This window comes from Triticum urartu, chromosome 3A (genome assembly GCF_056163025.1).
Source record: "Triticum urartu cultivar PI428250 chromosome 3A, HENAU_Tu73, whole genome shotgun sequence".
Taxonomy (NCBI): domain Eukaryota; kingdom Viridiplantae; phylum Streptophyta; class Magnoliopsida; order Poales; family Poaceae; genus Triticum; species Triticum urartu.
In genome coordinates, this window is record NC_141875.1 from 429,531,855 (window position 1) to 429,559,466 (window position 27,612).

Below are 27,612 nucleotides of genomic sequence, written 5' to 3' on the forward strand. Positions count from 1 at the left end.
ACGGAATAAGGACGATGTATCTGTACGAGAGAAGCGAATGTAACGTCGCAAAAGCATGTCAGTGATTGAGAAGGGGGAGTCAAGTGCTCGGAGGAAGGCCAATTATGCCAGAAGAAAAAACACCCCATGCAACGAATCCATTGCGCTCCCACGTCCAGACCTATCAAACTCAACCTCTGAATGTCCCACTTTAATCTGCCGCGCATCACCCGTCTCTCGGGCGGCCGAAGATGATACATCTGATGGCGACCCTCCGACGAACAAGACGAATTACATTGATGGTATCGAAGGTATGAAATTGCCAATGTCACTTTCGTCTTGTCATTATCATCAACCATCTTCTAACATGATGTTATCTATTGTGACATTCGCAACGACGAATGTCCAGAGGACATTGAATTTTTTCAAAGCGGCATCATGGGCGATGAGCCGACAGCAGCCGAATTGATGGATGAGGAGTACTACATGTTCCGCAACGAAGGTATGGTCAGATATGAAGTACGACGGCGTGCAGCTATATTGTAGTTAAATTTTTTATGTAAATTTTGTTTTGAACATTATGTTTCAACAAATGCCCGTAGGGTCCGATGATGATAACATGGATGCTGACGAGGAAGGGAGCATGTTGTCTTCTATACCTAGCGAGGTTGATCCATTAGAATTTGTTCACACAAACATCCCAGACACCACTCACATCCTGAAACTCGACGCAAACTGCAAACACTGCAAGGCCAAAAAGTTTGTGTCTGAGACCAACGGGTTCTGCTGTCGCAATGGCCAAATCGAACTTAAACAATCGGAACCAGTCCTAGAGCTGATGAGGCTATGGTCAAGCATGGATGCAGATTCTAGACATTTTCGGGAGAACATACGGTTCTTCAACGGGCATTTCGCCTTCACAACCCTTGGCGTCAGCCTTGATGAGAACTACACAAACATGAAGTCTGGGGTGTACACATTCCGTGTGCACGGCTCCATCTACCACAATGTGCATTCGTTCGGGCCTAGCTTCCCTCCAGAACATCTGTAGTTGTACTTCTATGATGACGACCCAACCATAACTCATCGTAAGGTGGCCACCAAGCAATTAGACCAAGATGTCGTGAAGAAGTTAGTAGACATACTCAAAGAAAACCCGTACTCTCAGCAATTTAGGAGTTTGGGTGCACACAAGGACAACCTCGATGATTATAGGATAGACCTAAACACCGACAAGAGGCTTGACCAAAGAAGATATAATAGACCGTTGTCATCTGAGGTCGCTGCAATTTGGGTTGAGGGAAACGACCTAGCAAAAAGATTTGACAGGAGGATAACACTTTGTGGTAACAACAACGAAAGGCACATTATACCTGTGACCTCCGGAGCATATGACCCGTTGTCTTATCCCCTATTCTATCCAAGGGGGGAGCTAGGTTGGCATCCAAAGCTACTTAAACATAATGTTCCGGAGGAGGTTGTACTACATCCTCAACTGGTCCATGATGATGATGAGGATGCAGGTATGCCGTCTGCGTCCCATTTTGCTACAAATAATATCTTATTTCTCGAATATATCCTCATTTTGATTGTACTCAATCATGTGCAGAGGGCAACAGCAGGTTGTGCGTCTCTGTCAGAGACTACTACTGTTACATGCTGCAGACACGGCCTGCAATCTTCAATCCCATACTCTGTGGAGCACGCCTCTTGCAGCAATGGGCGGTCGACATGTACGTCAAGATTGAAAGTTGTCGGTTGAGGTGGTACAGGAAAAACCAGACGCAGATTCGTGCCGACTTGTATAAAGGAGTTGTTGATGCAATAACATCGGGGGAGACCCGAGCAAGCGCTGTTGGGGTAAGAATAGTGCTCCCTGGAACATACCCTGGTGGCGACCGCGACATGAAGAAGAGGCATATGGATGCCATGGCAATTGTCCATACATACGGGAAGCCTGACATCTTCTTGACGATGACTTGCAATCCTAAATGGGAAGAGATAACGAATGAGTTGCTGCCTAGTCAGACGGCACAAGACCGACCTGATATTGTGGCTCGCGTGTTCTACGGCAAGCTAGAGGCTATGAAGGACATGTTGTTCAAGAAGCAGATCCTGGGTGTTGTTGTCGCATATGTATACGTAGTCGAGTTCCAAAAAAGGGGCCTCCCCCACGCACATTTTTTGTTGATCATGGACTCTAAATATAATCTTATCGTCCCGGAGCAGTATGACCGACTCATTTCCGCAGAGCTCCCAGACAAGCATAAGTATCCGGAATAGTATGCTATGGTGGTAAAACATATGATGCACGGACCATGCGGTGCTCTCAACCCGAAGAATGTTTGCATGCAAGAAAACGGTTGCAAATGCAGATACCCACAGCCTTTCAATGAAAACACATCACAAGGGAAGGACTCGTACCCAATTTATCGGCATAGAGACGATGGAAGGCGTGCTAAGGTCCGAGGGAAGATGTTGGACAACATATGGGTTGTGCCTTATAACCCATACCTTATGCGGATGTTCAATTGCCACATCAACGTTGAGGTCTGCTCTAGCATAAAGGCCATCAAATATCTTTATAAGTACATTTACAAGGGCCATGATAAGGCTTCTTTCAGCATCGACCAGCCCGACACCGATGGTAACATTGATGAGATCAAGAGATACGTTGATGCAAGGTGGATCACCCCTCCGGAGGCTATGTGGAGGATATTTGGCTTTCCACTTTGTGCCAATTACCCGCCTGTCTTGCAGTTGCCTCTTCATCTCCCGAATATGCACAGGGTCGCATTCAATGCGCAGGCTAACTTGAATAATGTTTTCGCCTCCGAAAATAATTCAAAATCCATGTTAACGGAGTATTTCAAGGCTAACCAGGAACACCCTCGGGCTAGGCATATATTGTACAAGGATTTTCCTGGAAGCTTCACGTGGCAGAAGAAAAAGAAGTTTTGGAAGCCGCGGGTCGAGCGTTTTCAAATAGGTCGCATCGTGTCTGCCAATCCTGCCGAGGGTGACCGATACTACCTGCATGTGTTGCTAAACCATGTTACGGGCAAAACATCCTTCGATGACTTGCTCACCATGGACGGCGTTCTATGTGGGAGCTTTAGAGAGGCTGCTGAAAGGTTGGGACTCATCGAGGCAGACAACACGCTCGACGACTGTCTTACTGAGGCTGAGCAGTGGGTGATGCCATGTTCTCTTAGGAGGCTCTTCGCAACCATCTTGGTGCACTGCGAGCCAGGCGACGTGCATGGTTTATGGCATAGGCACCTCGATCCTATGTCAGATGACTATCATCGATCACGCACGTCCCCTGTCGAGGTGGAGCAGATGGTGTTGCTTGACATTAGGGGTATGTTGCAATCTATGGGTAAAGACATTGTTGATTTCGCTCTTCAAAGCATAGATGATGCGTTTGACCCAACCGAGGGTGAGGCAAGAGAGGTCATCGAGGAATCAACCGTTGAGTTTGACGTGCATGACACTAAATTGGCATCTTCCCTGAACTTGGAGCAGAGGGCCGCATACGACGAGATACTAGCGACTGTTGAACGCGGTGATGGGGGTGTATTCTTTGTTGATGGCCCTGGAGGTACAGGGAAGACCTTTCTATATAGGGCGATTCTTGCCAAGGTGAGGAGCTATGGCAAGATTGGTATCGCTACCGCGACGTCGGGCGTCGCCGCTTCTATCATGCCTGGCGGCAGGACTGCCCACTCGAGGTTCAAGATCCCATTGAGTTGCGATGATGGAGCCTCGTGCAGCTTCACGAAGCAGAGTGGGACCGCCAAGCTGCTTAGGATGGCCTCATTGATAATATGGGACGAGGCCAGCATGACGAAACGACAAGCGGTCGAGGCATTGGACAATAGCATGCGCGACATCATGGGAATACGCGACCAACCCTTTGGAGGAAAGACTGTTGTTTTTGGCGGGGACTTTAGGCAGGTGCTTCCGGTCGTCAGAAGGGGGTCGCGGGGCCAGATAATTGATGCAACCCTACGAAGTTCTCATCTATGGAAGGGTATGCGGCAGCTTCGGCTCATCACCAACATGAGGGCTCATAATGACACGTGGTTTGCAAATTACTTGCTAAGGGTCGGCAATGGCACTAAGGAAGTCGACGATCAAGGCAACATACTTCTCCCTGAAGACATTTGTCTGCCGTCTACAGGCGAGGTTGACGACCTGGAGAAGCTTATTCACCATGTGTTTCCGAGTCTAGATGACAACATGTCTGATTCAAATTACATGACATCTCGAGCAATCCTTTCCACGACAAACGACAATGTCGACAAGATATACATACGCATGATAGAGCGTTTTCAGGGAGATGAAGTAATATACCATAGCTTTGACAGTGCGGAGGACGACCCATATGGCTACTACGCTCAGGAATTTCTGAATGGATTGACTCCTAACGGTCTTCCTCCGCATGCACTCAAGCTAAAGCTGAACTGCCCTGTCATACTTTTAAGGAACATTGATCCAGCAAATGGATTGTGTAATGGCACTAGGCTTGTTGTTAGAGGTTTTGAGAGGAACACCATTGATGCCGAAATCGTGATTGGACAACACGCTGGCAGGAGGGTCTTCCTTCCTCGAATACCTCTCTGCCCATCTGAAAACGACATGTTTCCGTTCAAGTTTAAGAGGAAGCAATTTCCTATAAGGCTTAGCTTTGCTATGACCATTAACAAGGCTCAAGGGCAGACAATCCCGATTGTTGGTGTCTACCTACCCAATCCCGTGTTCTCTCATGATCAGCTCTATGTTGCTTTGTCTCGAGCCACCGCAAAGAGAAACATAAAGATACTCATTCAGAAGGAGAAGCCGAAGGAGAAGTCCAACAAGCAAAAGGACAATCCAAAGAAGCGAAAAAGTCCGACCGTGTCCTTACTAACCTCGATGAAGAACATCGTCTACAAGGAAGTCCTTACAGGCTGAAGTCCGGTCTTAATAGACCGGCAGGTTATCTAATGACGCAACATTTACTCTTGTGATGGTCAAGATTTATTGTAATTCGTTTTTACATATATCCTTTTTATTTGGTATTTTGATAGTTGGATGTATACTCCATTTAGTTGAGCTACTAAATGCATTTCAATAATCAGCCGTCATGTTGGCACCATCATCGCTGTTATATCTTTTCTACTATCGCAATGTTTCTGGCAGTGTACATGTCACCCACCGTAGTATTTCATGTGTGATATGTGATTCAGATATAATGATTGGCCTGAAAAATACCTTGAACATGCAATGAAACTTTTGTGTTACGGCAAGTGATCATATCCATTGTTATTATTTTGGTATTTTGATAGTATGGTTGAACGTAAGTTTATTGGCGTCCTTATTATCCCTGTATTATTCTGATATGTCAGAAGTATAGGATTATGATTGGTCTGAATTATAAGACCAACACACGCAGAAGGGAAGTTTGTGTAGCTTTTCAAGATATATTTTGCATATGTACATCTAATAAATAATAAAATGGTAGCCTGCGTACTTGCAAATATGTTCAAATGCACGTGCTACTCTGGAGAATGTGACAATGCACGTGTCTGATCGCTGAAGTGTGCAATATTTTGGAAAAAAGATTGATTATTTGTACTTTCACGTATCTAAACTAATTATTTATCAGTTCAGCTCAAGTTTTATTTTAATTTCTTGCATTGGCTCATGTACCTTCATGAGTTTACTGCGGATCTGAAAGAGTTCTAACCTAAAAAATTGTATAAGGCTGCATTAATCTAGGACCTGGCGAGTATTGGTTCAGAGAGGAAGCATCGTTCTGTAGTATTTTAATGATGCTGGTTGGGCTGAGGGTGGTCGACTTATAGGTTGCACCCAGCCAAGACGATTGGCTGTGCAGGTATCAACTGTTTAAATGTTCATCAAAATGTTTATCCTTCTCTAGATGCCATTTAATACTAGGTTTCTCTATTTACCTTCTGATCATAGCATGCAGCAGATTATATTCTTTTGGGTACGTCCTTAGCAACTAGCATGGCGACTAAGGCTCTTAGCTAATTATCTAGAGCAAGCTTCTGTATTACTTATGGATTTTCTGGTGCAACATGAATCAAACCCGGGCAACATGAATCAAATAAATAAATTATTAGAGATTGATAACTCCTAAAAGATAAGCTTGGAGGACTTTCTCTGGCCTCAGCCACGGAGATTTATCCAGCTTCCCCTTTGTGACCTACCCGTTTGTGACAGGGTTGCCATGTGGTAGTGGCCATAGTGCCCAAAAGTGTATCTGTAACAGGAGACTTCATCCTGCAAAATTATTCATGTGCTCCGGCAGTGATTTCTAACTATACGGAGCAGTCAGCTGATAGAACCATAACTGTACTGCTTAGAAGATGGTAGCTGAAAATGTTTTAATTTTTTTCCTGCTATTAGACTACCTTTGTAGATGCATATCCTCTGCTCTCAATTACCTTTTCAACCCATTTTAATAATTTGAACAGACGCTTGCATCTAGAGTAGCTGAAGAAGTTGGTGTGGAACTTGGAGAAGAAGTAGGATATACAATAAGATTTGAGGATGAAACAAACCCTTTATGATATAAGTTTTTATCCTTTCACTGATTTTCTTTGTCTGAATTCTACAGCGTGGAACACATTTTTGGACTAATTTGTTTAATGTCATGTACTCTGCTTATGCCTACATCGTTTGACACGGCATGACCATGATCATATTGTCTACATCCGCGCGTTTGCGTGGCCGCCGAGGCTGGATACCTGGAGCTGCTAGAAGGACGGTGGCTTCGGCCGCTGCTGGAGGGGATCAGTTCGTTTCGAGGTGTAGGGAGATAAGAGAGGGACGGTCAGGGGGCCGACGCCGCCATGGGCTTGCTGGCTTCTGCTGCTCCGTTCGGGAGACAGAGCGAGAGATGAGCCATTTTTTTGACCGAATTATGCCGCTCTTGTGCTGCTTCTGCTAATGCATGGACAGAGAGTGGCATGTGTCTAATACCGTTGCTGCTAATGCATAGGCATAGATAGACAAAATTATGTTGTGTGCTAGCTATGGGAGCGTGTACTTCTACTACTATTATCTTTTGGTGCTCTACTATTGTTTATCATTTGTACGTATGTGTGTTGTATAGATTGTTATGATGAAAAAGAATAAACAATATGATCTTTTGCAAAGCTGTGTCTGACTGAAATATTTGCAGTCCAATTATATTTTTTGATATACATTAGGATCGTAAATTTATGTGTTATACATGATTTATTTGAAAATACTAAAATTAACATTTGTCCCGTAGCTACGCACGGGCAATAACCTATAACATAATTAAATATATCATCAAGGTAATGGAAAATAACATAATAGAAGGGAAAACAATAAATAAATTAATGTGATTATCATAAAGGTTAAGAAATATCCATATAGAAGAAAATTAATTTTTCATAGGCAAATGAAAAATCAGATACGTTTTCATAGGCAAGTGATCATAAATCACAAATTTGCATTAATGAAATATAATATGAATCATTACGAAGGATCATGGCCCGATTTTGAGATGTCCGTTTCCTTGATTAATAAACAATTTTTAATAGGTTGCCAAATATTAAATATCTTAATATAGATATGCCACCCACGGGGGCCTAGCCAGTCAAAAACAAATTTTCATCACTATTTCGTTTTCCCGCCGCCCTATGCTTATATAAACAAAGCCCCGCTGCACCATATTTGTCACCATCTTTATGTAGAGGAGAAGTCATCTCCTCCACGACTACAATGGTAATCTCATACGGATCGTTCACCTCTAAGAGGGTGATGGCGTCGCCGCCAGTTCCTGTCATCAGTCCCATCACCCCTCCGATGAACAGGCAAGATAGAATAATATTTTTGTACGTATATTTGCCATCACTAGGTAATGTGTTATTTTATTGAAATAGTCACCATTGTTTGGCCACTGGAATGTTATGTTCCTTGTTTGTTTATTTTTATCCTCCCCTTGCAAAATAATTTTACCTCATCCTTTTGTTTTTATTCTACGCACAGGAACTTGAATTTTCATCGCGTCCAAATGGAGCACATATATCAGAATTGCTGAATTATTCAAGCTAGGGTCATATGGAAGGCTCACATCAAAGAGGATGGCATGGGAAACTTGTACCTTCAGTGCATACTACTTGATCGGCTGGTAAGGCATTAATCATCTACTTGATAGCCCACATTTTCAAAATACAATTTTGATAAACATGTATTTTTTTGCTCATAGTTGTTATGGTTCATAAATATATATTAGGGAACAAAGTTGGAAGCGATTGCGTACAACAGCCAGGCAATCCGTTTCAACAGCATACTACAAACCGGTAGGACCTATGATTTCAATCGCGTCGGGTTCAACCCCACAGATTTGCCAGATGGACATTTCTGGTACCTAGCCATTGACTTTGTCACCACACTAACTGCTATGACTGATGTTAGGATGTCGGCACAGCAAATAACGTCGACAATTTTCCCACCGTGCTTCCCACAATTTGGAGAAATATTTGAGCTACGGGACAAAACCATCACTGGTGCATCATCTTTATATTTGTTCTTGCATATTAATCCGTACAACTCAGCGTCTCATTGTGATTTCAAATTTGCAGATGTGGTTGCTATCCTTGCCTACGTTGGTCAGATAGAATATAAGTGGGATTCAATATATGAACGCCGCGTCCCTTCACTCGAGATTGGCCTCATGAACTTTCAGTAAGCGCCATTTATGATTTGAGATTTTCATATGCTTTTTTTTGTAATTTTATTGTTGCAATGATAGACTAACATTTGTATTTGTCTATAGACGGCAGATAATTTTCTTACGTGTACGTGAAGAGCACGTTGGGCGAAACTTCTGCCACTTGCAATGCACTGACAAGCTGTTCGAGAAGCTTGTTGTTACTTACATTCAGGTAAATCGAAGGTATCGATGCTTGCAAACTATGAGGGAGAGCACATTCTTCTTCTCTACTAACATTAATGATGATCATCATTATCTACAAGGTAGGGGTTGCGTTCTATTTTAAATTTGTTGTCAATGTATTTTTTATGTATTACTATGTCACTACTATATAACACTGATTTTTATCGTAGATATCCATGAAGCCAGCCTCATGACACTTGACGAAACACGTGCGTACGTCAATGGTGTTGTTCAAGCTAGGAACAATGGAGGCTAGAATTATCTTTGTACACAAGTGCACAATTTGTCTTGGATATAAAAATGTATGAACGCTTTGCATGCAACATTTTGTTGCCAATTGTCACATTATGAAGTGTTCGCTTATGTCTTGGAGGTTTAATAATATGTGATATTCAATAAAAAAATCTATTTAACAGTGTCGTCATATTTCAGAGCCATATAATGTGAAGTTCTGAACTATATATTTGACTAATATATATTTGATGACCAAACTGTCAATAATGGACTTCAAATGGTAGCCTGTCTACTCTCATTTGAGCTACACGTATGAATCTCTTTCAGTCTAGGTTCAAATTTGTTAATATACAGTGCAGCGCAAAAAGGAATCAAGGACTGCCGTATGCCCGTGTGTTGTGTTTCTTTCTACACACGGAAACAATAGTTCTTCAAGTGGCGCGGGCTTTTTGATCGTGGTGAGGAGGACAAAAATAGAAGAAGAAAAAACGTTGTGTTTCTTTATATTTCTCGGACGCCCGTGTTTGACGTATATTTGGGAAATAAACTAATTGTTTCTTTTTATATATCTGAAGGCAAAGTTTGGAAAGGAGTCATAAATTAGGAAATATATAATCCGGTGTTGATACATTTGCCGGGTGGAGCATGCAACGAAAATAATTTTATACCATGTTTTCCTATAGTTTTTGTTATGGAATATTGTAATTATGGAAGGATATGGGCCACCTTCCGAGTACATGCCCACGATTCCTCCCGGCGAGGATATGTCAATTAGAATTATAATTATCATTAAAGTCATTTCTTTCCAAAACGTTATATTGCCCAATCTCCCGGTCCGGCCTACCATACGTTCAATGGGTTTCCCAGTGTGGCCATTAATATTCCCTTAATCGGATTTGTTTTTAAGGAAAGTTATATTAGGCTTCTTCCGATCGGGAAAGAGAGACATATATAATAGATATATAATCCGGCGTATATTTATTTGCCCAGTGGAGTTTGAAAGAAAAAATATGCTTGTCCTTTTATTAGCAAGGATCTATAATGGACACGTGCACGGATGGAATAATAAGGGGCACCTTCCAATCCATACAACATGCTAATGCGTCACCGACCTGGTGCCGGACACTTATATATATGGTCCGGCTGTGAGTCCACCGTTGTCCACTGCCCCCTCGCTCGCTCGTCCTGGTGCTAAGACGACTTTCTGCCCGTGCCAATGGCTGCAATGCCGATTTTTGATGGAGTGAACGACGCAGTCGAGTACATATACAACCACGTCATGCTTTCCTCAGTCGAGGAGCAGTTAGAGTTTGTTCTGGCAGCCCTAAACTATATCTATAATTTATTTGCAATTATTAGCTGCAGATCAATACCATTATATTATGCATTACCGGCATCTTATTTTGAACCCGAGTAAAAATATGTTCTTTCACCTAATCCACGTCGATGAGTTGGTCACGTTCATAAGTTGTTGCGTGCATGCACTGGTTAGGATCATGCGATCCTTTCTAAGTCCATACGGTTCTTAAGATCTAACGTAGTGGTTACAAAAATCTGGTCATGCGCTAATATTATCCTTTTACATTACGCCATGTTAGTACCATCCACAGCACGTTATTTTAAACTACAAATTTTCAATGAACTGTAGTATATTGCAACGGGTCCTGGTGCATGATACATGTACCATCTATAGATTTTATCATATCTGTAATAGGAATAAGTTGCAACCGAACATATCATAATAAATTTGGTTATCTTACGAAATAGTATTTATTTCCTCAAATGACACGACAACTCCAATTTTTAGGTACATACATTTCAGACCTTTCTAGAATTGTGAATACTAAGTATTGTTTGCCCACATATTGAAGTACAATATTTTTATGATACCCTGATTTTATCATGCCGGTTTGTTTGCAGCACAATATGGATAAGGAGCCCTCGTCCATTCGTGATCAAGTTAAGTCTACGGACTATCCAAGACACATGCGAGGTGATACATGGATCAATCCGAGCTGCTTCGATCTTGCAGTGCGTAAGCTTAGTAGCGACGCGATACAGAGGAACGCAGGAACAGACTTTCTTGACTCCACGCATATGTTTGATTTGCAATTCCATGGCCTAGCACGGGTGCTGAGTCAGACTGGCTTATGCCTAGCTGAACGCACCAACTTGTTGATTAACAATGTCATTGTACGGCCTTTGCCGAAATACAACGTGCTCATGACCCCGTCCATTGTAAGGATTTTTCTTCTTAAAATTTGGTGTGTATACTATCTGTTCACCATTAACTTTGTATACTTATTGCAATACCTATTGCCGTTGTATTTGGTGGATTCCTCCTACGGCCTCCTTGCAATTAATATTGAAAATAGGAGGACTCTCCTGATTGATCATTCTAACGAGTCATTCCTAGGATCAGAGGACTTTCATGACAAGGAACTTAAGAAGGAAGCCCTGATAGTTCTGCAAGAATTTGGTAGTGTATTGCAACAGGAGAGGCCTGGTTTGAATCCCCAACTCGTGGATTGGCCACAAGATCATACCTATATTACAGCCCCGCAGTAATATTTTTAATTGGCCATGCACATTATAGCATCACTGGTATAGGTTCTAACATATGGAGTTTTTTTGTCACAGCCTGGACTCTGGATTCAAACTCCTACAGGAGATGGCTCACCAAGATGATACTCTCGGGCATAACATTTCCAGGACTTTGGTAGGTGCATATATATCAAGTTTCTCTCTTCCATATATTTGTTGAATATAAATTTATGTTCTTCCACTCACATAGGTTTGTTGTGCAATTCATTCTTCAGCAATTTATTCCCTACATATATATAACAATTCATTTTTTTATGTTTTCTAGGATTCAATACAGCTCAGAAAGAACTTGCTGGTCCAGATGCTGACGATCAAAGGCAATGAAGCAGTTGGAAACATCCCAGCTGAAATTACAGCGGCCTTGAGGTTTTTGGACGAATGACTATGGACTGATGCATATTCAAATGTCGCAGATATAATAAGCCAATATAGCTTTGTTAGGGATCAAATATCATATTTATCCTTTTGGCAATATGAATAATGTATTGGATTATATATATGTAGGGAATAAATGCTTCGATGGCACCCTCTAGCTTCGTCTTCGCTTCAACGTTGTCTGCTTGTTTTGGTTCTATCTATATAATTTGGCTTCTACGTATATTTTGTACTATAATACCGGTGCGGTCAGGAGCAGGTTTGTTGCTCCCGGTGAACCGGAGGCATTTTGGAATGGACCATGGCAGGTTTAGCCGGCAAATGAGGTTTTCAGTCATCCCTCACATCATATATCGTGTAACTCCATCCATACACGCACTGCTATACGTTATAAGGGTCGGAAAGGGAAATGCTATACTTACGGACTGTTTTGACACGAAAGGAGTTACCGATGAAAGTGCAAATCTGTGGTTAGTTAGTGATGGGACCCTCAACGAAATTCAAGGTGGAAGAGATTAATGAAGAGTAGGCACGTTAGCACGTAACCTCTTTCCCGTGTCCAATGCCCCGTAAGTGTAGGATTATTGGGTCGGAAATCGTCACATGCTAGCTATGGAATAGCCAACTAAAAAACATGTTTGTTATAAGGCACGTTGCTTCCATTCCCTTTAATCTTCAAGTTCGCACGTGATCCACATATCTCTGTCGTGTTCATTTTGTTTCTGATAACGCGCTGATTATCTTGTATGTGTTACTGAATAGAGTAACCAAAATAAGTCCCCGCCAGGGTGTTTTCTTATTGACTACATAAAGTACAATACGGTGCCAGCATTTTCCGACAAACAATATACGTGACCAACATTTTCTAATTTGAGGTGGGGAGAAGAAAATTATTATTAAGCTACTCTAATGGAGTCACATCTTTTTCAAATATAATATAATCGAAAATATTTTGTGTTCTATGTATGAACTTTCTCTAAACAGAATAGCCATATATTCCTAGATATGACGTTAAATAACAATAAAATAATAAAATAAAGGAGGCACTAATAACTGATTCAGAGGACGAAAAAATAGGTGTCTTTTTCAAACAGGAAAGAGAAAATCAAAAAATGTGCGTGGATTTGGGAAATAAATAAACTAAATTGTTTTATCAAGTTTGGATCTTTTACATCTTATCTAATTTATTAGCAGATGTATTCCGTTGCAATCCTTCGGTGTATATACATTAATATGAGTTCGTACATTAAATATTTCATTTGTCTGGGATAGAAAAATAAGATTGTATTAAATCTAGAGATATGATTTTCCTAATAAAGAAATAATGCTTGTACATGTAAAGGAAGTGGGCTGAAATAATGGAATTGGGAAGATATTATCTAATATTGGGAGATATATAAGATCCGTCCACAATTAATAATAATTTCTACAAGGAAATGAATAACGGCATTAATTAAACGGCGTTCATCATTTGGAACTCAATATCAACTCTCCAATATATTAGATTTCATGGTAACAAAATGATAAACTCCATCTGCCTACTATTTCACCATCCACCTAAGTTCACATATATCCCATCAACAATTTCTGATCAAGAACGAATTTTCTATCGCATGGAGGCGATCATTGGGAGCGCTGCGCACGCACCCCAAGAAGGTGCACCCGTGCCCCAGGAGGATGTTCCCAGGCCCCAGGAGGATGTGCCTGCGCCCATGGATCATCTGCCTCCACCAATGCATGCCATGGAAGATGCACTCGAATACATATTTCACTTTATCATGGGCATTCGAGACCAAGATACATTAAAGTAAGTTGTCTTTTGCTACATACAAATCATGTTGGAACACTCTGGTACACATCAAGGAAAGATAGCTAGACTGGCAATCCTAAAACATGCATAGGTACATGTATACGTTTTTAGTTGATTTGACACGTGTAGATACGTGTAGGTGAGGACAATGTGACCTCATGCAATGTCATGCAAAGGCCATGAATTCAGATTCTATATTTGATACGTGTAGATACATCTAGGTGAGGACAATCTGACCTCGTGCAATGTCATGCAATCTAAACATGAATTCGGTTTATAGGTTAATGTAGACAAAGTTAAACTAGAAGAGGACCATTTATGTATTTTGCTATATGTTGTTGTGCATTTTTTTGAAGCTCAATATGGATAAAAAGCGCCCGGCCGTACCAGATCGAAATCAGCCTCCGAATGATCCAGGACACCCTTTTTTTCATAAGAAACTTCATCCCGAATGCTTCAACCTTGTTGTTCGTAACCTTGCGAGCGCTGGAGTAGAGAGGACCGCAGGCACCAACTGGGTTGGAAGCAAACATTATTTCGACTTGCAGTTTCATGCTCAGTCACAGGCCCCTGAGGTACTTGCAGTTTCATGATGCTGATTAACTATGTTGTGGTCCAGCCTCTTCCTAAATATGATGTGTTCAACTCTATAATTGTAAGAGACGCTCGTTCTTAAAGTTAGTTTTAATTATTATAATAGTAATTGACATGTGTCGACCTGCCACAGTATCTACTACCGTTGAAACTTTCGGATTCCTCGTACGGGTTACTTGTAGTCAACCGGCTGAGGAGGAGGGTTGTCGTGATGGATCCATCCTTCAACATGTTTGATCCTGAAGATAGCACTCATAACATATTGATGAGGAAGGAAATCACTTTGCTCAAGGAACAATTCAACAATGTGTTGCAGACTAGGATCCCGGGTTGGAATACCCAAATCATGGATTGGGAACAAGAAACCATGTCTTCTGCTAGTCGTAGGTAATGGAATAAATTGATCGCATACATAAGATGCAGACCATTATAATGTTTAATATTTAATTTTTGTGTCGCAGCAAACACTCTGGCTTATTTGTCCTACAGGAGATGGCCCACCAGATAGGTCGTTTGCGTAGCATGGGCTGGATGAACACTAGCGTAAGTACATATACAATCACTTGCTGTGTGCTAATTATTATCCAACCAATTTATTAATTGATTGAAATTTTGCACCTTTCCTAGGATCCAATACAGCTCAGACACCAAGTTACGGTCCAGGTGATAATGGTCAAAGACAATGAAGCAGCTGCAAACATCCCGCAAGAGATTAGAGCGGCCTTGAGGGTTATAAGCAACTGAAGACGGACTAATGCATGCAGATATGCCAAAAAAATCCTATACTTCAGCTTTGTTAGGGATCAATTTGATAATTATTTATTTTTGATATGAATAGTTAGATAATTACTTTATGGGGTCTTCTATACACGTACGTTTAAAAAAATTATGATGTTTTGGTATTATCAAACTATCCAAACTTTATGGTGTTTTGGTAATGTTGAAGTTTGGTTTTACTACAATACTGTTGGATTATTAATATTTTGTTGCAACGTCATGAACGAATCATTCGTTTGTCTGCCATGAAGTAGCAGTGAGACCCATCTGGGAAGCTGTACAGGGCTAATAGGGTTTGACGCAATATGAGATGAGTCGCCGGGATTTATTAGACGAAAGGCACCAGGCCACACCGTTGAAAAGAGGGGGGCAGATTTATTATGGAAAGAAATCAGTGCCCCACCGATTAAATGATGGGGGTGCAAATTTAATTAGAGGGGGGCATAAATATTAGAAGTAAAACACTGGGTCCCACAACAATCGCAGCCATCAACGCTTTCCGTGTGGGCATCGAGCGTCGCAGCGATGGCTCGTGAAAGAGTAAATCATGTTTCCTTCTATTTTTCATTTGGGAAAGTTATGGTGAAAGGGAGGTATATATTAGGAAAAATTTAATCTATCTCTGATTTATTTGCATAGTGCAATCAAAATAAAGATCTTGCCTTAATTGTTGATAGTTTTTTCGTACGGAAACATGCAAATAAGGAACGATAAGGGGCACCCTCCTATCTGTTGTCGCACAACTCCCTACGGCCCTCATCTCTACTCAATAAAAGCCTACGGTCCTGACCTCACCGTCGTCCATTGACCCCTCCCTCGCATTACCAGTGCTATGACAAACATTTGTCCCAGTAATGGAAGCAATGGCGATTTTTTGGGGGAGTGCGATAGGCAGTCGACTTTGTGTACGATTTCATCACGCTTTCCTCAGACGAAGAACAACTAGAGTAAGTTCTCGCAACCCTACATATCTGTTCTTGTTTGCACTTCATCGTCTAAGTCCACTGCCCTTTACATATATATTGTTTATACACGTGATCGTATAAGTCCACTGCAGTCACTTCTATTAAAGTTCGTAGTATCGAGATCTTATAACTAGATGATCGTTTGAGTTTACGTTTACTATAACTCATGACTTTTATGAACCTTGTTCTTCCTATTTACAGCACAATCTGGATTAATAGCCCCCGCCCATTCCCTATCGAGATTAGCCTACGGATCATGCGAGACACCATTAGAGGAGATGGAGTTGTCCATCCGTTATGCTTCAATCTAGCTGTGCGTAAGATTAGTACCAACGCAGCAGAGAGGAGCGCAGGCACCAGCTCTGTTGGAAAGACACATTTTTTCAATTTGGGATTCCATGAGCAAGCACGGGCGCTAAGGCAAACTTGGTTAAGCCAAGAACAGCGCACCAATGCGCTGATTAACAATGTCGTGCTTGAGCCTTTTCCGAGATACGACATGTTTCGCACCCCTACAATTGTAAGTGTTCTCATTCTTAAAAAATAGTTTTGTTTCTTTGTTTGCCATTTACCTTTGTCTACCAAATGCAGTATCTTCTCCCACTGGCACTCGTGGACTCGTCATACGGTCTTTTAGCAGTGAAAATGGAAATCGAAAGGACTATTGTTATTGATTATTCAAACCAGGCTTTATTTCAGTTTGAGGAGGACTTCCATAACACCGAACTTCAGAGGGAAGCCCTTTTAGTGAAGCAAGAATTCAGCTTTGTCTTGCAACAGGAGGCCCCTGATAGGAACAGCCAACTTGTGGAATGGCCCGAACAAGAGAACATTCATGTTTCACCTCGGCGGTACTATTTTAAATTTGGCTTATGTTTTAGTGCGTTCTCTAATATAGCTATTACAATATGGTGTTTTTTTGTGACAGCATGGACTCTTGGATTCAAAGTTTTACAGGAGATGGCCCATCTGTATGAAACCATCGGGAATGACATGGTTCATAACATGCCTAGGGCCGATGTAAGTGCATTTGTAATGAGGTTACAGCTTTCATATATTTGCTAAATATTTCTTCTAACTTTGTTTATGCATAAGATGAAGGATCCACAAAGTCTCAGGAAGCGACTAATGGTCCAGATGCTGATGGTCAGGGAGAATGAAGCAAAGGATAACATTCCAGATCAAGTTAGAGCAGCTTTGAGATTTATTGGTGGCTAAGGAGGACTGCTGCATCGATAAATACCTAAAAATAAAGTGATGTTTAGTTGCTTGCTAGGTAATAATCTTTTTGAATGCCCGTTCTGATTAGATGATCAGATGACATTTTCTGAAATATTTTTAAAGTTTAAAGAGTGATTGATGGTGGCATCCACTAGCTATGTTGGTTGTATATCTATCTTTCCTTCTATCTAAATGTTATGGTTGTAGACCAGACAGTTTGGACCAGGTTTGCTCCATGTGAACCTAAGTACTTTTGTGTTGGACCATGGCAGGTTCACAACGTACTCAAAGTCCGGCAGGTGATGTTTTCAAACATTCCATGCCTCGCATCATATACTACCTCGTATAGTATAACTCCATCCTATACGAGGTTTTCTTCATCGGAAATAATCACATTCCAGCTAGAGAATAGTCAATAAACATATGACGGTCATACAGGCACCATATACTACCTCGTATAGTATAACTCCATCCATACACACATTGTTATACTATACGAGGTTTTCTTAGTCCGAAATAATCACATTCCATCTAGAGAATAGTCAATAAACATATGACGGTCATACGGCACGTACCTTGCATGTATTCTTAAATATTGAAGGTGTCCTTGATCTTGCTCTCTCGCGCCTTGCCTTTAATTCCAGCTAGCGAATAAACGCTTATTATCTTTTATGTGCTCCTGAATAGAGTAACAAAAATGAGAGATGAATAGTTTTTCTTATTGATCAGTACCTACAGTAAAAAAAGTAAAACCATGGTAACAGTAGATACGTTAGTGTGCAGGCCGTGAATTTTAATGAGTTGCATACAAATCAATGATAAGTTCATAATTTAATGAGTTACATACACCGCGGGTGCCTCGGTGTAAAATACGTCCTCAAACCCGTTGCAAGTTGTGAGCAAGTTAGCTAAATTCCTCAGCATGGCACTGACTGAAGAGGAGGATAGAGCTCTGGTGTTGCTAAAGAGGTGGTGAGACTCTCCAGTTTTGTGACACTTACCAGCCTATAAGTTAACCAGGTTGGTGCCGTTAGCCACGGAAACAAAGTTTACTTTGGTAATTCCTGGTTTATAGGAAATCAGGAGTAGGGGACTGGGTGAACCACATGAGTCACGAGATGGGCGAGAAGTTAGACTGCATCAGCCACCAGAAGCTTCAGTGGTTTGGGCTTGTGCTTCAAGTCAATTTTGTTATCTGTTCTGCTATCAATATCCATAAGCACATTACAGAATGTTCCCTACTTATATCTTACTCAGTCTACTGTATAATGTTGTCAAAAATCTGATCCCAGTGTTGTGCAACAAGATTACGAGTGTGTGCATTTTATCTGATACCTGTGTAAACTGTACACCATAAGCAAGCTGTCATTTGAAAACTACGGTATTTTGTAAAGAAAACAAACTAAGTAACCATTTGATCTCAACACATTTTGCCCGTACACTTTTGCAGGATCTTCAGCAAGTAGGGGTGATGAAAATTAGATAAAAAATGTTTTGTTTATGTTTGGCCCCCTCATACTTGTCCATCAACATTCTAAAACCATCAACCTTGGGGGTCTTATCTGAGGTTAAGTGGTTTCAAAGATGACAATGGCCTTGTATTTGACTCAGGCCGGGCTAAGTGGTTTCAAAGGGAACCTGGTGGGTTGGTGCCATTCATCCGGGGCTTAGAGAATAATAGTCCTAATCCTAATATAATTTCCGTAACAAAAATTTGTTACAGGAAAATTTATAATGGCATATGTCAAACATGTTACTATCGATAAACATGCCTGGGTGTGCTTTTAGAGCTGCATTTGTTATATATCTCAAGACAAGCAGAAAGAATATCATACAAGAAAAGATAAACAAAGTGCGTGAATAGGTACTTCTACACAGTCAAATATCATATCAATTAACACTACATTGCTACTTGTTACAGTAGGAGTGGAGTTACTAGTACAGAACAAATACAGACGTTAAGTATATAGCAAGGACTGACATTAGGAGGCATTTAATATGGGAAGCTACGCCAGTTTAATCAAGAGCACAAAAATCAATAGTTCATGAAGCTTTTGTGTCAGAACATATGCATTTGGGAAAAAATGAGGACTACACAAAAAAATAAGGCTATACAATGGACAATAACATGATCAAAAGTATGGATAGGACAGTAAGGACAATCAGCACAACACCTATTGAAAAAGACATTCAGATCAAAAAGTATATGCCCCAAATTATATGTGTTTTTGAAAAATGTTCATCATGTATTCAAAAAAAGAAAAAAATCTATCTTAAAAATTGAACATGTAATAAAAAAAATTAATGTGTAAAATTATTCGTACATTTATACAAACACGTTGGACATGTTTTAACTTATTTATAGTATATCTTAGGGGTAAGAATAATTTTATTATTAAGCTACTCTAATGGAACCACGTCTTTTCCTAACATATAAGATAGTTGAGAATATCTTGCGTACGCAGGTGAAAATAATTCATACTAGGAAATGAATAATGGAAAGCATGCACGTATGGAAGGATATGGGGACCTTCCATCTGCCTGAGCGACCATGTCCTGTCAGTCTTTAATGCCCCCGATGTTGAAAATCAGGTGGAATCAAAAGTTTGCTTATTAGTTGGCTTTAAAAATGGAAGTTGCCTTATTATTTGGAAGGCACTTAAGTCTCGAAGATGCATCTGTCAATCAGGACGTGATCCCTTCTTATAACCTTCGACGAGCTCCGGTTTCAACACCTTGGACGTGGTCTCTTCACCAATTTCCGATCACTCACCACTCTCATCAATGGAGGTTGTCCACGGAGCAATTGGTTTTCAAGTCGCACCACAAGAAGCTTTGCCCGCCCCTCAGGAGGATGCGGCCAACGTTAATGCCCTAGCAGATGCCGTTGAATACATTTTTCAATCTATCACTGCTGTCCAAGACGATGAGGCACTAAAGTAAGTAGTATTGCTCTACCTAATATTTGGTTTCAATATGCTTGGCTTCTGATTGCATAGTGATAATTATATAATCTAAGTGTTGAAGTCATGTACAGGTAAAACATATTTATTGCCTCATTAGCTATTCATCTAGACTTGTGTAGTACTGACTATTAGGAATATGTTGATGAATGCTACAATTTGCTTGTTGCTTTTACCTTAATTGATTACTTCTAATTATAACTCCTTATATTAATGTTGCTTTACCTTGAGTGTTCATTGTCTCCTACACTTTTTTACCTATGGTACATGTTGCCATGTTAATTTTGTACACACAAAAATTGCAACAGATTATCACAAAGGAGTTAGCATGTTTTTAATTAAATAAAAAATTTCACTGATCCTTATTATACAAAAGAGTTAAACTATATGTGATGTTTATTGGTAAAGATTGGTCTGCATTTTTTTGGCAGCACAATTTGGATTAGAAGTGAACAACCGTATCCGATTGAAATCAGCCTACGGATGCTCCAGGAAACAATTTTGCTTTTTGGACAATTTCATCCCGAATGCTTCAATCTTGCAGTTCGTAAGCTTGCGAGTGCTGAAGTAGAGAGCACTGCAGGTACAAGAATGCTTGGAAACAAACATTTTTTCGACTTGCAGTTTCATTCTCAGGCACGGGCCCTCAGACACTCTTGGATGAATCAAGAATCACGCACCGCAGTGCTGATTGACAATGTCGTTGTCCGGCCGTTTCCTAAATATGATGTGTTCAACTCTAACATTGTAAGAGACTCATTCTTATCATTTATTTTGCTTATTATATTAGCTACTAACATGTGTCTATTTACCGTAGTATCTACTACCATTTGTTTCGGTGGATTCTTCCTAGGGACTATTTGTAGTCAACATGGAAAGTAGGAGGGTTCTCCCAATTGATCCATGTATCGACGCCTATGGTGGACCATACAGCTTTCATAGCACTGAAACGAGGAAGGAAGTCACAATGTTGAAGCAAGAGTTCAACAATGTGTTGCAGATGAGGATCCCTGGTTGGAATACCAATCTCATGGACTGGTCAGTGAACGGCAAGTCTTCTAACGGCAGGCGGTAATATACTAAATTTATCACATACTTTATAAGCACACAGTTATAGTTTTAATATAGTTACTTTTTTTGTAACAGCAAAGACTCCGCTTTCCTTGTCCTACAGGAGATGGCCCACCAGAATGGTACTGCTCATTCTGGTAGGATGACCACTCGTGTAAGTACACAATAACAAGGTTTGTCATGCAATTTATTTTCCAGCAAGTTATTAATTTTTTTTTCAATTTTATAGGATTCAATACAGCTCAGAAAGAACCTGTTGGTCCAGATGCTGACGATCAAAAACAATGAAGCAGCTGGAAACATACCGGCTGGAATTAGAGCGGCCTTGAGGGTTTTAAATGACTGAATATGGATCGATGCATATTCATATGTCATAAAAAATGGATACTACAGCTATCTTAGGGATTGAAGTGAGAATTATCTATTTGGCAATACGAATAACTATATAATGCATTGGATTATATATACATATAGGTTTAAATACTTTTTGGTGTTTTGGATATATTAAACGTTGGTTTTGTGACCCACCCTATAATTCCTTGTATCGTATAACTCGATCCAAGATATGAGAACTATAACTCGAAATATCACGTCAATGAGTACAATAAAGTCATGCATTGTTTTGAAGGCGGTAAGGGCGATGTTTTTAAGGTGGTAAGGCGAGGCAAGGCGCTGGAGGGGGGGCCTCACCGCCTAAGCGATAAGGCATAAGGTAACGCGGACGCGTTAGATAGTTCTAAGCAGTAGAATGAAGTAGAATTTGGTAGGCAACTAGGCATAAACACTACACATCTTGCACTTGCTGCTGGTTGTAGAGCGCATATAGGATCCATCCTCTTTGCACTTTCTCTTCTCCCCAACAGTAACCACTATAACAGAGGCAGTGAGCAACCAGCAAAGCAGCTAGCGCAAAGCAGTGAGGAACCAGCAAACTAGGAAACAATGAACAACTGAAAACAACAAGCAATTAACAACTTAACATGGAAGATACAGAGCAGAGGATGGTGGGGGAGAATGGGGAGGCAGAGGTGTTGTCTCCTTGCTGTTGCTGGTTGCTGTTGTACTGAAGAGGAGGAGGATGAGCTACTGGAGAGGAGGAGGATGAGGAGCTGCTGGAGAGGAGGGGATGAGGATCTTTGTATTGTATGGAGAGGATCCAGAGAAGGAGGAGGATGTGTGTGGATTGACGGTTGTTTCTCCCTCTCTTTCACCCCTTACTTGTTGACGCCAACAACATCTCTGTTACCCACCAGAAGATTGTTTCCCACCTAAAACTACTTCCCTGCCTGGCTGGCAAGCTCAAGGCATCCAATGATGTCACGAACTATTCTTTGGCAATACGAACTATATATAACTATCATGTCAATGCCTACTTATCAAAATCAGCACTAAAAGAAAAGCAGTTGTCGTAAATCATAGGGTGATGGAAAGTATGTACCTCATGTTCAAGTCTTACTGAAATCCAACGATCATTTCCTGCATGCTTTGCCTGCAAATTAAGTGTAACTTGACCCTATTAGAATGATTTAATGGACTCACTTATCAAAATTTAGTTGAGCATACTCTTACATGATAAGGCTTCAAGGCTGATCCTGATTGTACATTCACCAAGTTTAGTTGATCAAGGAACACATTTGCACTGAAAACAAACATTTGTACAGGGAAATCAATGAGCCACCACGACACCAAAGTATATTCATGAGAATTTTGATTAAAAAAAGAGACTGATATTAAACGGCCAAATACATTGGAACTTATAAATTTTCTTAACGCCATTGTTTTTTTAATCAATGCTATTATACCATAATTGAGCTTAGTAATATTAATATTTCAAATGAGGAAATCATCAAGCAATTTAGGTTTTAGTTCTCATTTAATTAAATTCATAGTGTTTGTTATAAATTATTTGGAAACCCATAATATCTATGGATCTTATTACTAAACAGACTAGCCTGGTACTGTTTTATATATGAAATTTGGGTTGGCTAATTGGATCCTAGCCAACCAAGATGACGATGCATTTTGCTTCACACGTGAAAGAAAAAATAACAAATCAAACAGTCTGTTTGTCTTACACAGTTTGTGCAAATATCATCAAGCTTAACATATATAAGACCACTCACAATATCATAAACCCCCACACATATATAATCCCAGGCTTGCATATCCGGTGCAGTGAATGTTCGACAACTTGCGAGTACAGGAACCTACAACTACTAAGCTACTATACTAATCAAGTCACATTTTGTTCAATTTGCTACCGTGTAGTTGTGTAGGGGATGTACCTGGTTGGGCAAAGTCGCTCGAGTCTGCTCTGTCTCACCATCAAAAATCACCACCGTGGTTGTGTCTTGGCCGTTGGGGATACGTCTTCGCCCTGGCCCTGCCTGTGAGGCCGGGTCACGGCTCCTCGATACATCAGCGAGGAGGATATCAGGTCATGGAAGCAAAAAGGAAGAATTTTCTTCAAGTTGCTACCATGTATCGGATGTACCTAACTGGGCAAATTCGCAGGAGTCTGCTCTGTCACAGATGGGCTGCTGCAGTTCCACGCCTCCTTGTGACCTACGGTCGCTTGTACTTAGTCGATGTCGACCTTGCAAAAGATCGATGATGCATTAGGTGCATTTGTGTTTTGATTGTGCAAACAACAAAATTCGAAGGCTGTTAATTGCCATATTTCAGAAACAAAACATTTAAGATTGTTTGTTTGTTATTTTAACTTGATATATAGTACATGTTGGACTGATTAAATACACATAAATTATATAGAAAGTTCATGTTTACCTCTTCAAATTGAACAATATTAACAAAAGAATAAATATTTAAATAGACAAATAAGATATTTCGTTTTTATATATGGGAAAATTTTATACCTCATAAGAACTAATAAGTAACTTAGTGGCATGCAATCAATGATAAGTTGTTTATTTAATTAATACATCAATTTAATTATTTAGTAAGTTCTAATTTCTGACATATTTTCTAATTGATTAAGATGTGTGCGTTTGATGAAAAAAGGAAAGATATCTGACCATACAGAAGTACATATCTAAAAAAGGAAAGATATCTGCACCATACATAAGTATATATCTAAAAAAAGGAAAGATATCTGCTACCCAGCCTTCCCCTGCATGGCCTACCTATATATGTTAACCTCATGTGCCATCCCTCACCCCCCTCCTTACTCTCCCTTCCCCCATCACAGATATCAAAGGATCAAAATACCCAGACTTGGAGGAGAAATTCCCGAGGAGTACCTTCAGTAAGCATGGGGCATCAAGAAGGCGAGTTCCTCTAGGTATGCAACTTTCTGGATCTTTCTCTTCTGTAAAAGGGTAACAGGTATTAGATTAGGATCATGTTTGGTCAGGCATACCATCAGATTCCAAAAAAAACACACCAGTGGAGATAGTGCCATCTTATAAAAAGATCATAGCCAATACAATTGATTGTAGATATAATCAAGCAGTCCTATTAGGTGGGCTGCAACTGAATACAAACAGTTCTTTCAGATATTATATGCTAACAGTCTATTCTGGACATCGCACGTGTGTCATACACCTAAATTTTTAAGTCATGACCATAGTTGACTGCCTAACTTTTTAATGAAATCTCATATATATATTTGAGCCAGAAAAACAAACAAATAACTTATTAAGTGTTTCAACATGCCAGAAAACAAACAAATAGAATAGGACTGCTTGAATATATATATCATCAGAGTCATAATATTAAGTCCTTACATGTAATAGAAATTGCATGAGGACAAAATGCTTCGATGGAATAGTCTAAAATTATTCACAATGGATATGTAATACTCTAATGCCAACTATATCCCAACCGAATGAATCTACATTCTCAAGATAGAGCAAGTAATACAATGAATATAACAAATTGAGGACAGTGTCAAAGCACATCATCTGGACAAGCAAGCAATAAAAGCAAAGTTGGGCAGGAAGATCTGTTACTGTATGATGCGGTACGTAGAAGGTTGCATAGTCAAATTAAAATAAACTACTCCCTCTTTCCATCTATATAGGGCCTAATGCGTTTTTAAGACAACCTTTGACTATTGACAAAATTAATAGTACATGACATGCATAATGTGAAAATTATATCATCAAAAACTCCTTTCACATACGAATTTGACGGTATGCTTTGTGTAAGTTGCATGTCATATTTTATTGCTCTAATATTTGGTCAAAGTTAGCCTCGAAAAATGTATTAGGCCCTATATAGATGGAAGGAGGGAGTACCACTGGTTTTGAACAGAAAAAACTGTACAGAAGTCCAGGGGAGTAATTGTATATGACATAAATAAAAGAACATATAAGGAATACAGATTCAGGCATAAGTTCCAGGTAAGCATGGTACTAAAGTACATAAAACAAGATAATATGCTGCTCATATAATTATATACAATTTACCTGCTTTCCAATTATTTGTGAACTGTTCTCTTTCACTTTAAGTACTTTTTGAACTCTTTGTACAGCAGCTCTAGCATTTTCAATCTCCATGCGTGCATTAGTTCGTTCTTCGTCAACAATTCTAATAGCATCTTCAGAAGCCTGTGAACGATATAGAAAGAGTGATTTGTGAAAAATCAAAAAATGGGAATATACCAAGATTAAGCATACTTTATATGGATAAATGATGTTTATAAAAAATACTAACGATTGTGAATCCAAGAGGAATTGGAACATGCTTTACGCACAAATCATTGCCAGCATGTTATTTTCTTAACCATGGTAAGAAAATCAGGCAAAACTCCTAAAAATTTGTTGTTCAACAAACCATCGGCAGGCCCCTGAAAATTTGTTGTGCATTTGCAAGAAAAGAAAACCATTTCAAATTTGTAGTACTGTTTGATAGTCTGTTTCATAAGTCCCAACAAAGGCAAAACTTTAGCTTGCCATGCTTAATCATGGCAGATAATTAACATTTAAAAATGACAGAACTAAATTTTCCTCCAAAGCCAGTAGCAAGCAGGGAAAATACACATGGCATTTGATAGTACATTGTAAACAGAGAACACAGAATGGATCATGGTACTAAAATGTGCTTACAAAGGTCCATAGAATAAAGATACTTCCAAAGTACAAGGATCAACTCACCAGTTTCAGTGAAGTCGCTATTCTCGTGACCTCGGTTTTCTGCTGAAGCAACTCATTTTCTCTTTTGGACAGCTGAACTGCTAAAATATCCACCTATAGAAAGTGTCAAACTATTAAATTGCTCACAAACAAAGGGATGATTTAGGCATATATATTTAGCTGGAAACTTCTTTTAAGAAACCATATTGGTTAGTTTAGAACACTTGCAGCGTCATTAAAGATACTCTAAAAACGCACTGAGGAACAATAAATGCTCAAAGTTGTAGCAAACATCTGCACAAACCCTAAAAAATGCTCAAGGTTCTAGCAAACATCTCCAAAACCCTAGCAAACATCTAGCAAGCATCTACACAAACATATGGAAACTAAAATGCTCAATATTCAGTGAAACATCTCCACAAACCCTCAAAATAGAGCTAAGGATGCAGAGATGCTGCCACAGATTAAGGATTAATTTGCTTACCATCAGATAAGCAGGATCCGTGCGAGCTAGCTGTTGCTAAGAGGGAGTTGCTGCCGAGGGGTGCAGCAGCATGAGGCGGGCACAGAGCGATGTCCTCTGGCCAGCTGGCTGGAGCGGTGGGGATGTGGACGGGTGGTCAGAAGCGCCGTTGGTTGAGGTGGTTGTGTCCCCGCGGCGCGTCGGTCGGCGCACAATGTGCTGAGTGCTTGTGCATGTCATCCCTCCTCGGCGAGGGCGGCGGTGTCGGCAAGCAGTCGTCGTCTCGGGTCAGAGGTAGTAAGAGCATGTATAACACTACTTTAGTGATCTAAACGCTCTTTTATTACCTTACGGAGGGAGTAAGTAATAATACTGTGTCTCCTAGACTCTTGTATTACAAACAATGGATAAAGGAACTACGTAAAGACGGGAAAATAAATAAATCAAAGAAGCCTTTTCATGTTCACGTCTCATCAAGATAGATAAATGAACTGTTGCCTAGAAAAACAAACTGAA

General features: G+C 40.2%; 2 protein-coding genes across 17 annotated transcripts in view; one reads left to right on the plus strand and one right to left on the minus strand.

Moving 5' to 3' along the window:
- Positions 1 to 4,938, plus strand: part of LOC147979956 (uncharacterized) — a 41,550-nt gene extending 36,612 nt beyond the window's left edge. The window contains exons 7-11 of the mRNA XM_087515413.1: positions 389 to 481; positions 582 to 988; positions 1,073 to 1,502; positions 1,589 to 2,249; positions 2,355 to 4,938. Coding sequence (XP_087371539.1) covers positions 389 to 481; positions 582 to 988; positions 1,073 to 1,502; positions 1,589 to 2,249; positions 2,355 to 4,938 — 4,175 coding nt within the window. The remainder of the gene's footprint in view (positions 1 to 388; positions 482 to 581; positions 989 to 1,072; positions 1,503 to 1,588; positions 2,250 to 2,354) is intronic.
- The window catches only part of LOC125544219 (stomatal closure-related actin-binding protein 1-like), a 33,928-nt gene that overhangs the window by 3,903 nt on the left and 2,413 nt on the right, over positions 1 to 27,612 (minus strand). For 8 of the 16 annotated variants that reach the window (XM_087547274.1, XM_087547278.1, XM_087547287.1 and 5 more), the window contains 7 exons: positions 26,655 to 26,747; positions 25,968 to 26,108; positions 24,798 to 24,865; positions 23,823 to 24,133; positions 23,107 to 23,176; positions 22,976 to 23,026; positions 18,079 to 18,235 (listed from right to left, as the gene is read on the minus strand). Coding sequence is in view for 6 of the 16 variants with exons in the window: in XM_087547287.1 (XP_087403413.1) it covers positions 24,800 to 24,865; positions 25,968 to 26,108; positions 26,655 to 26,747 (300 nt within the window). In the remaining 10 variants the exon portion in view is untranslated. Of the gene's footprint in view, positions 1 to 19; positions 1,967 to 14,539; positions 15,232 to 17,306; positions 18,236 to 22,975; positions 23,027 to 23,106; positions 23,177 to 23,822; positions 24,134 to 24,797; positions 24,866 to 25,967; positions 26,109 to 26,654; positions 26,748 to 27,117; positions 27,379 to 27,612 lie in introns of those variants that run through there. The other 8 variants (XM_087547290.1, XM_087547289.1, XM_087547288.1 and 5 more) reach the window with 8 other exon arrangements.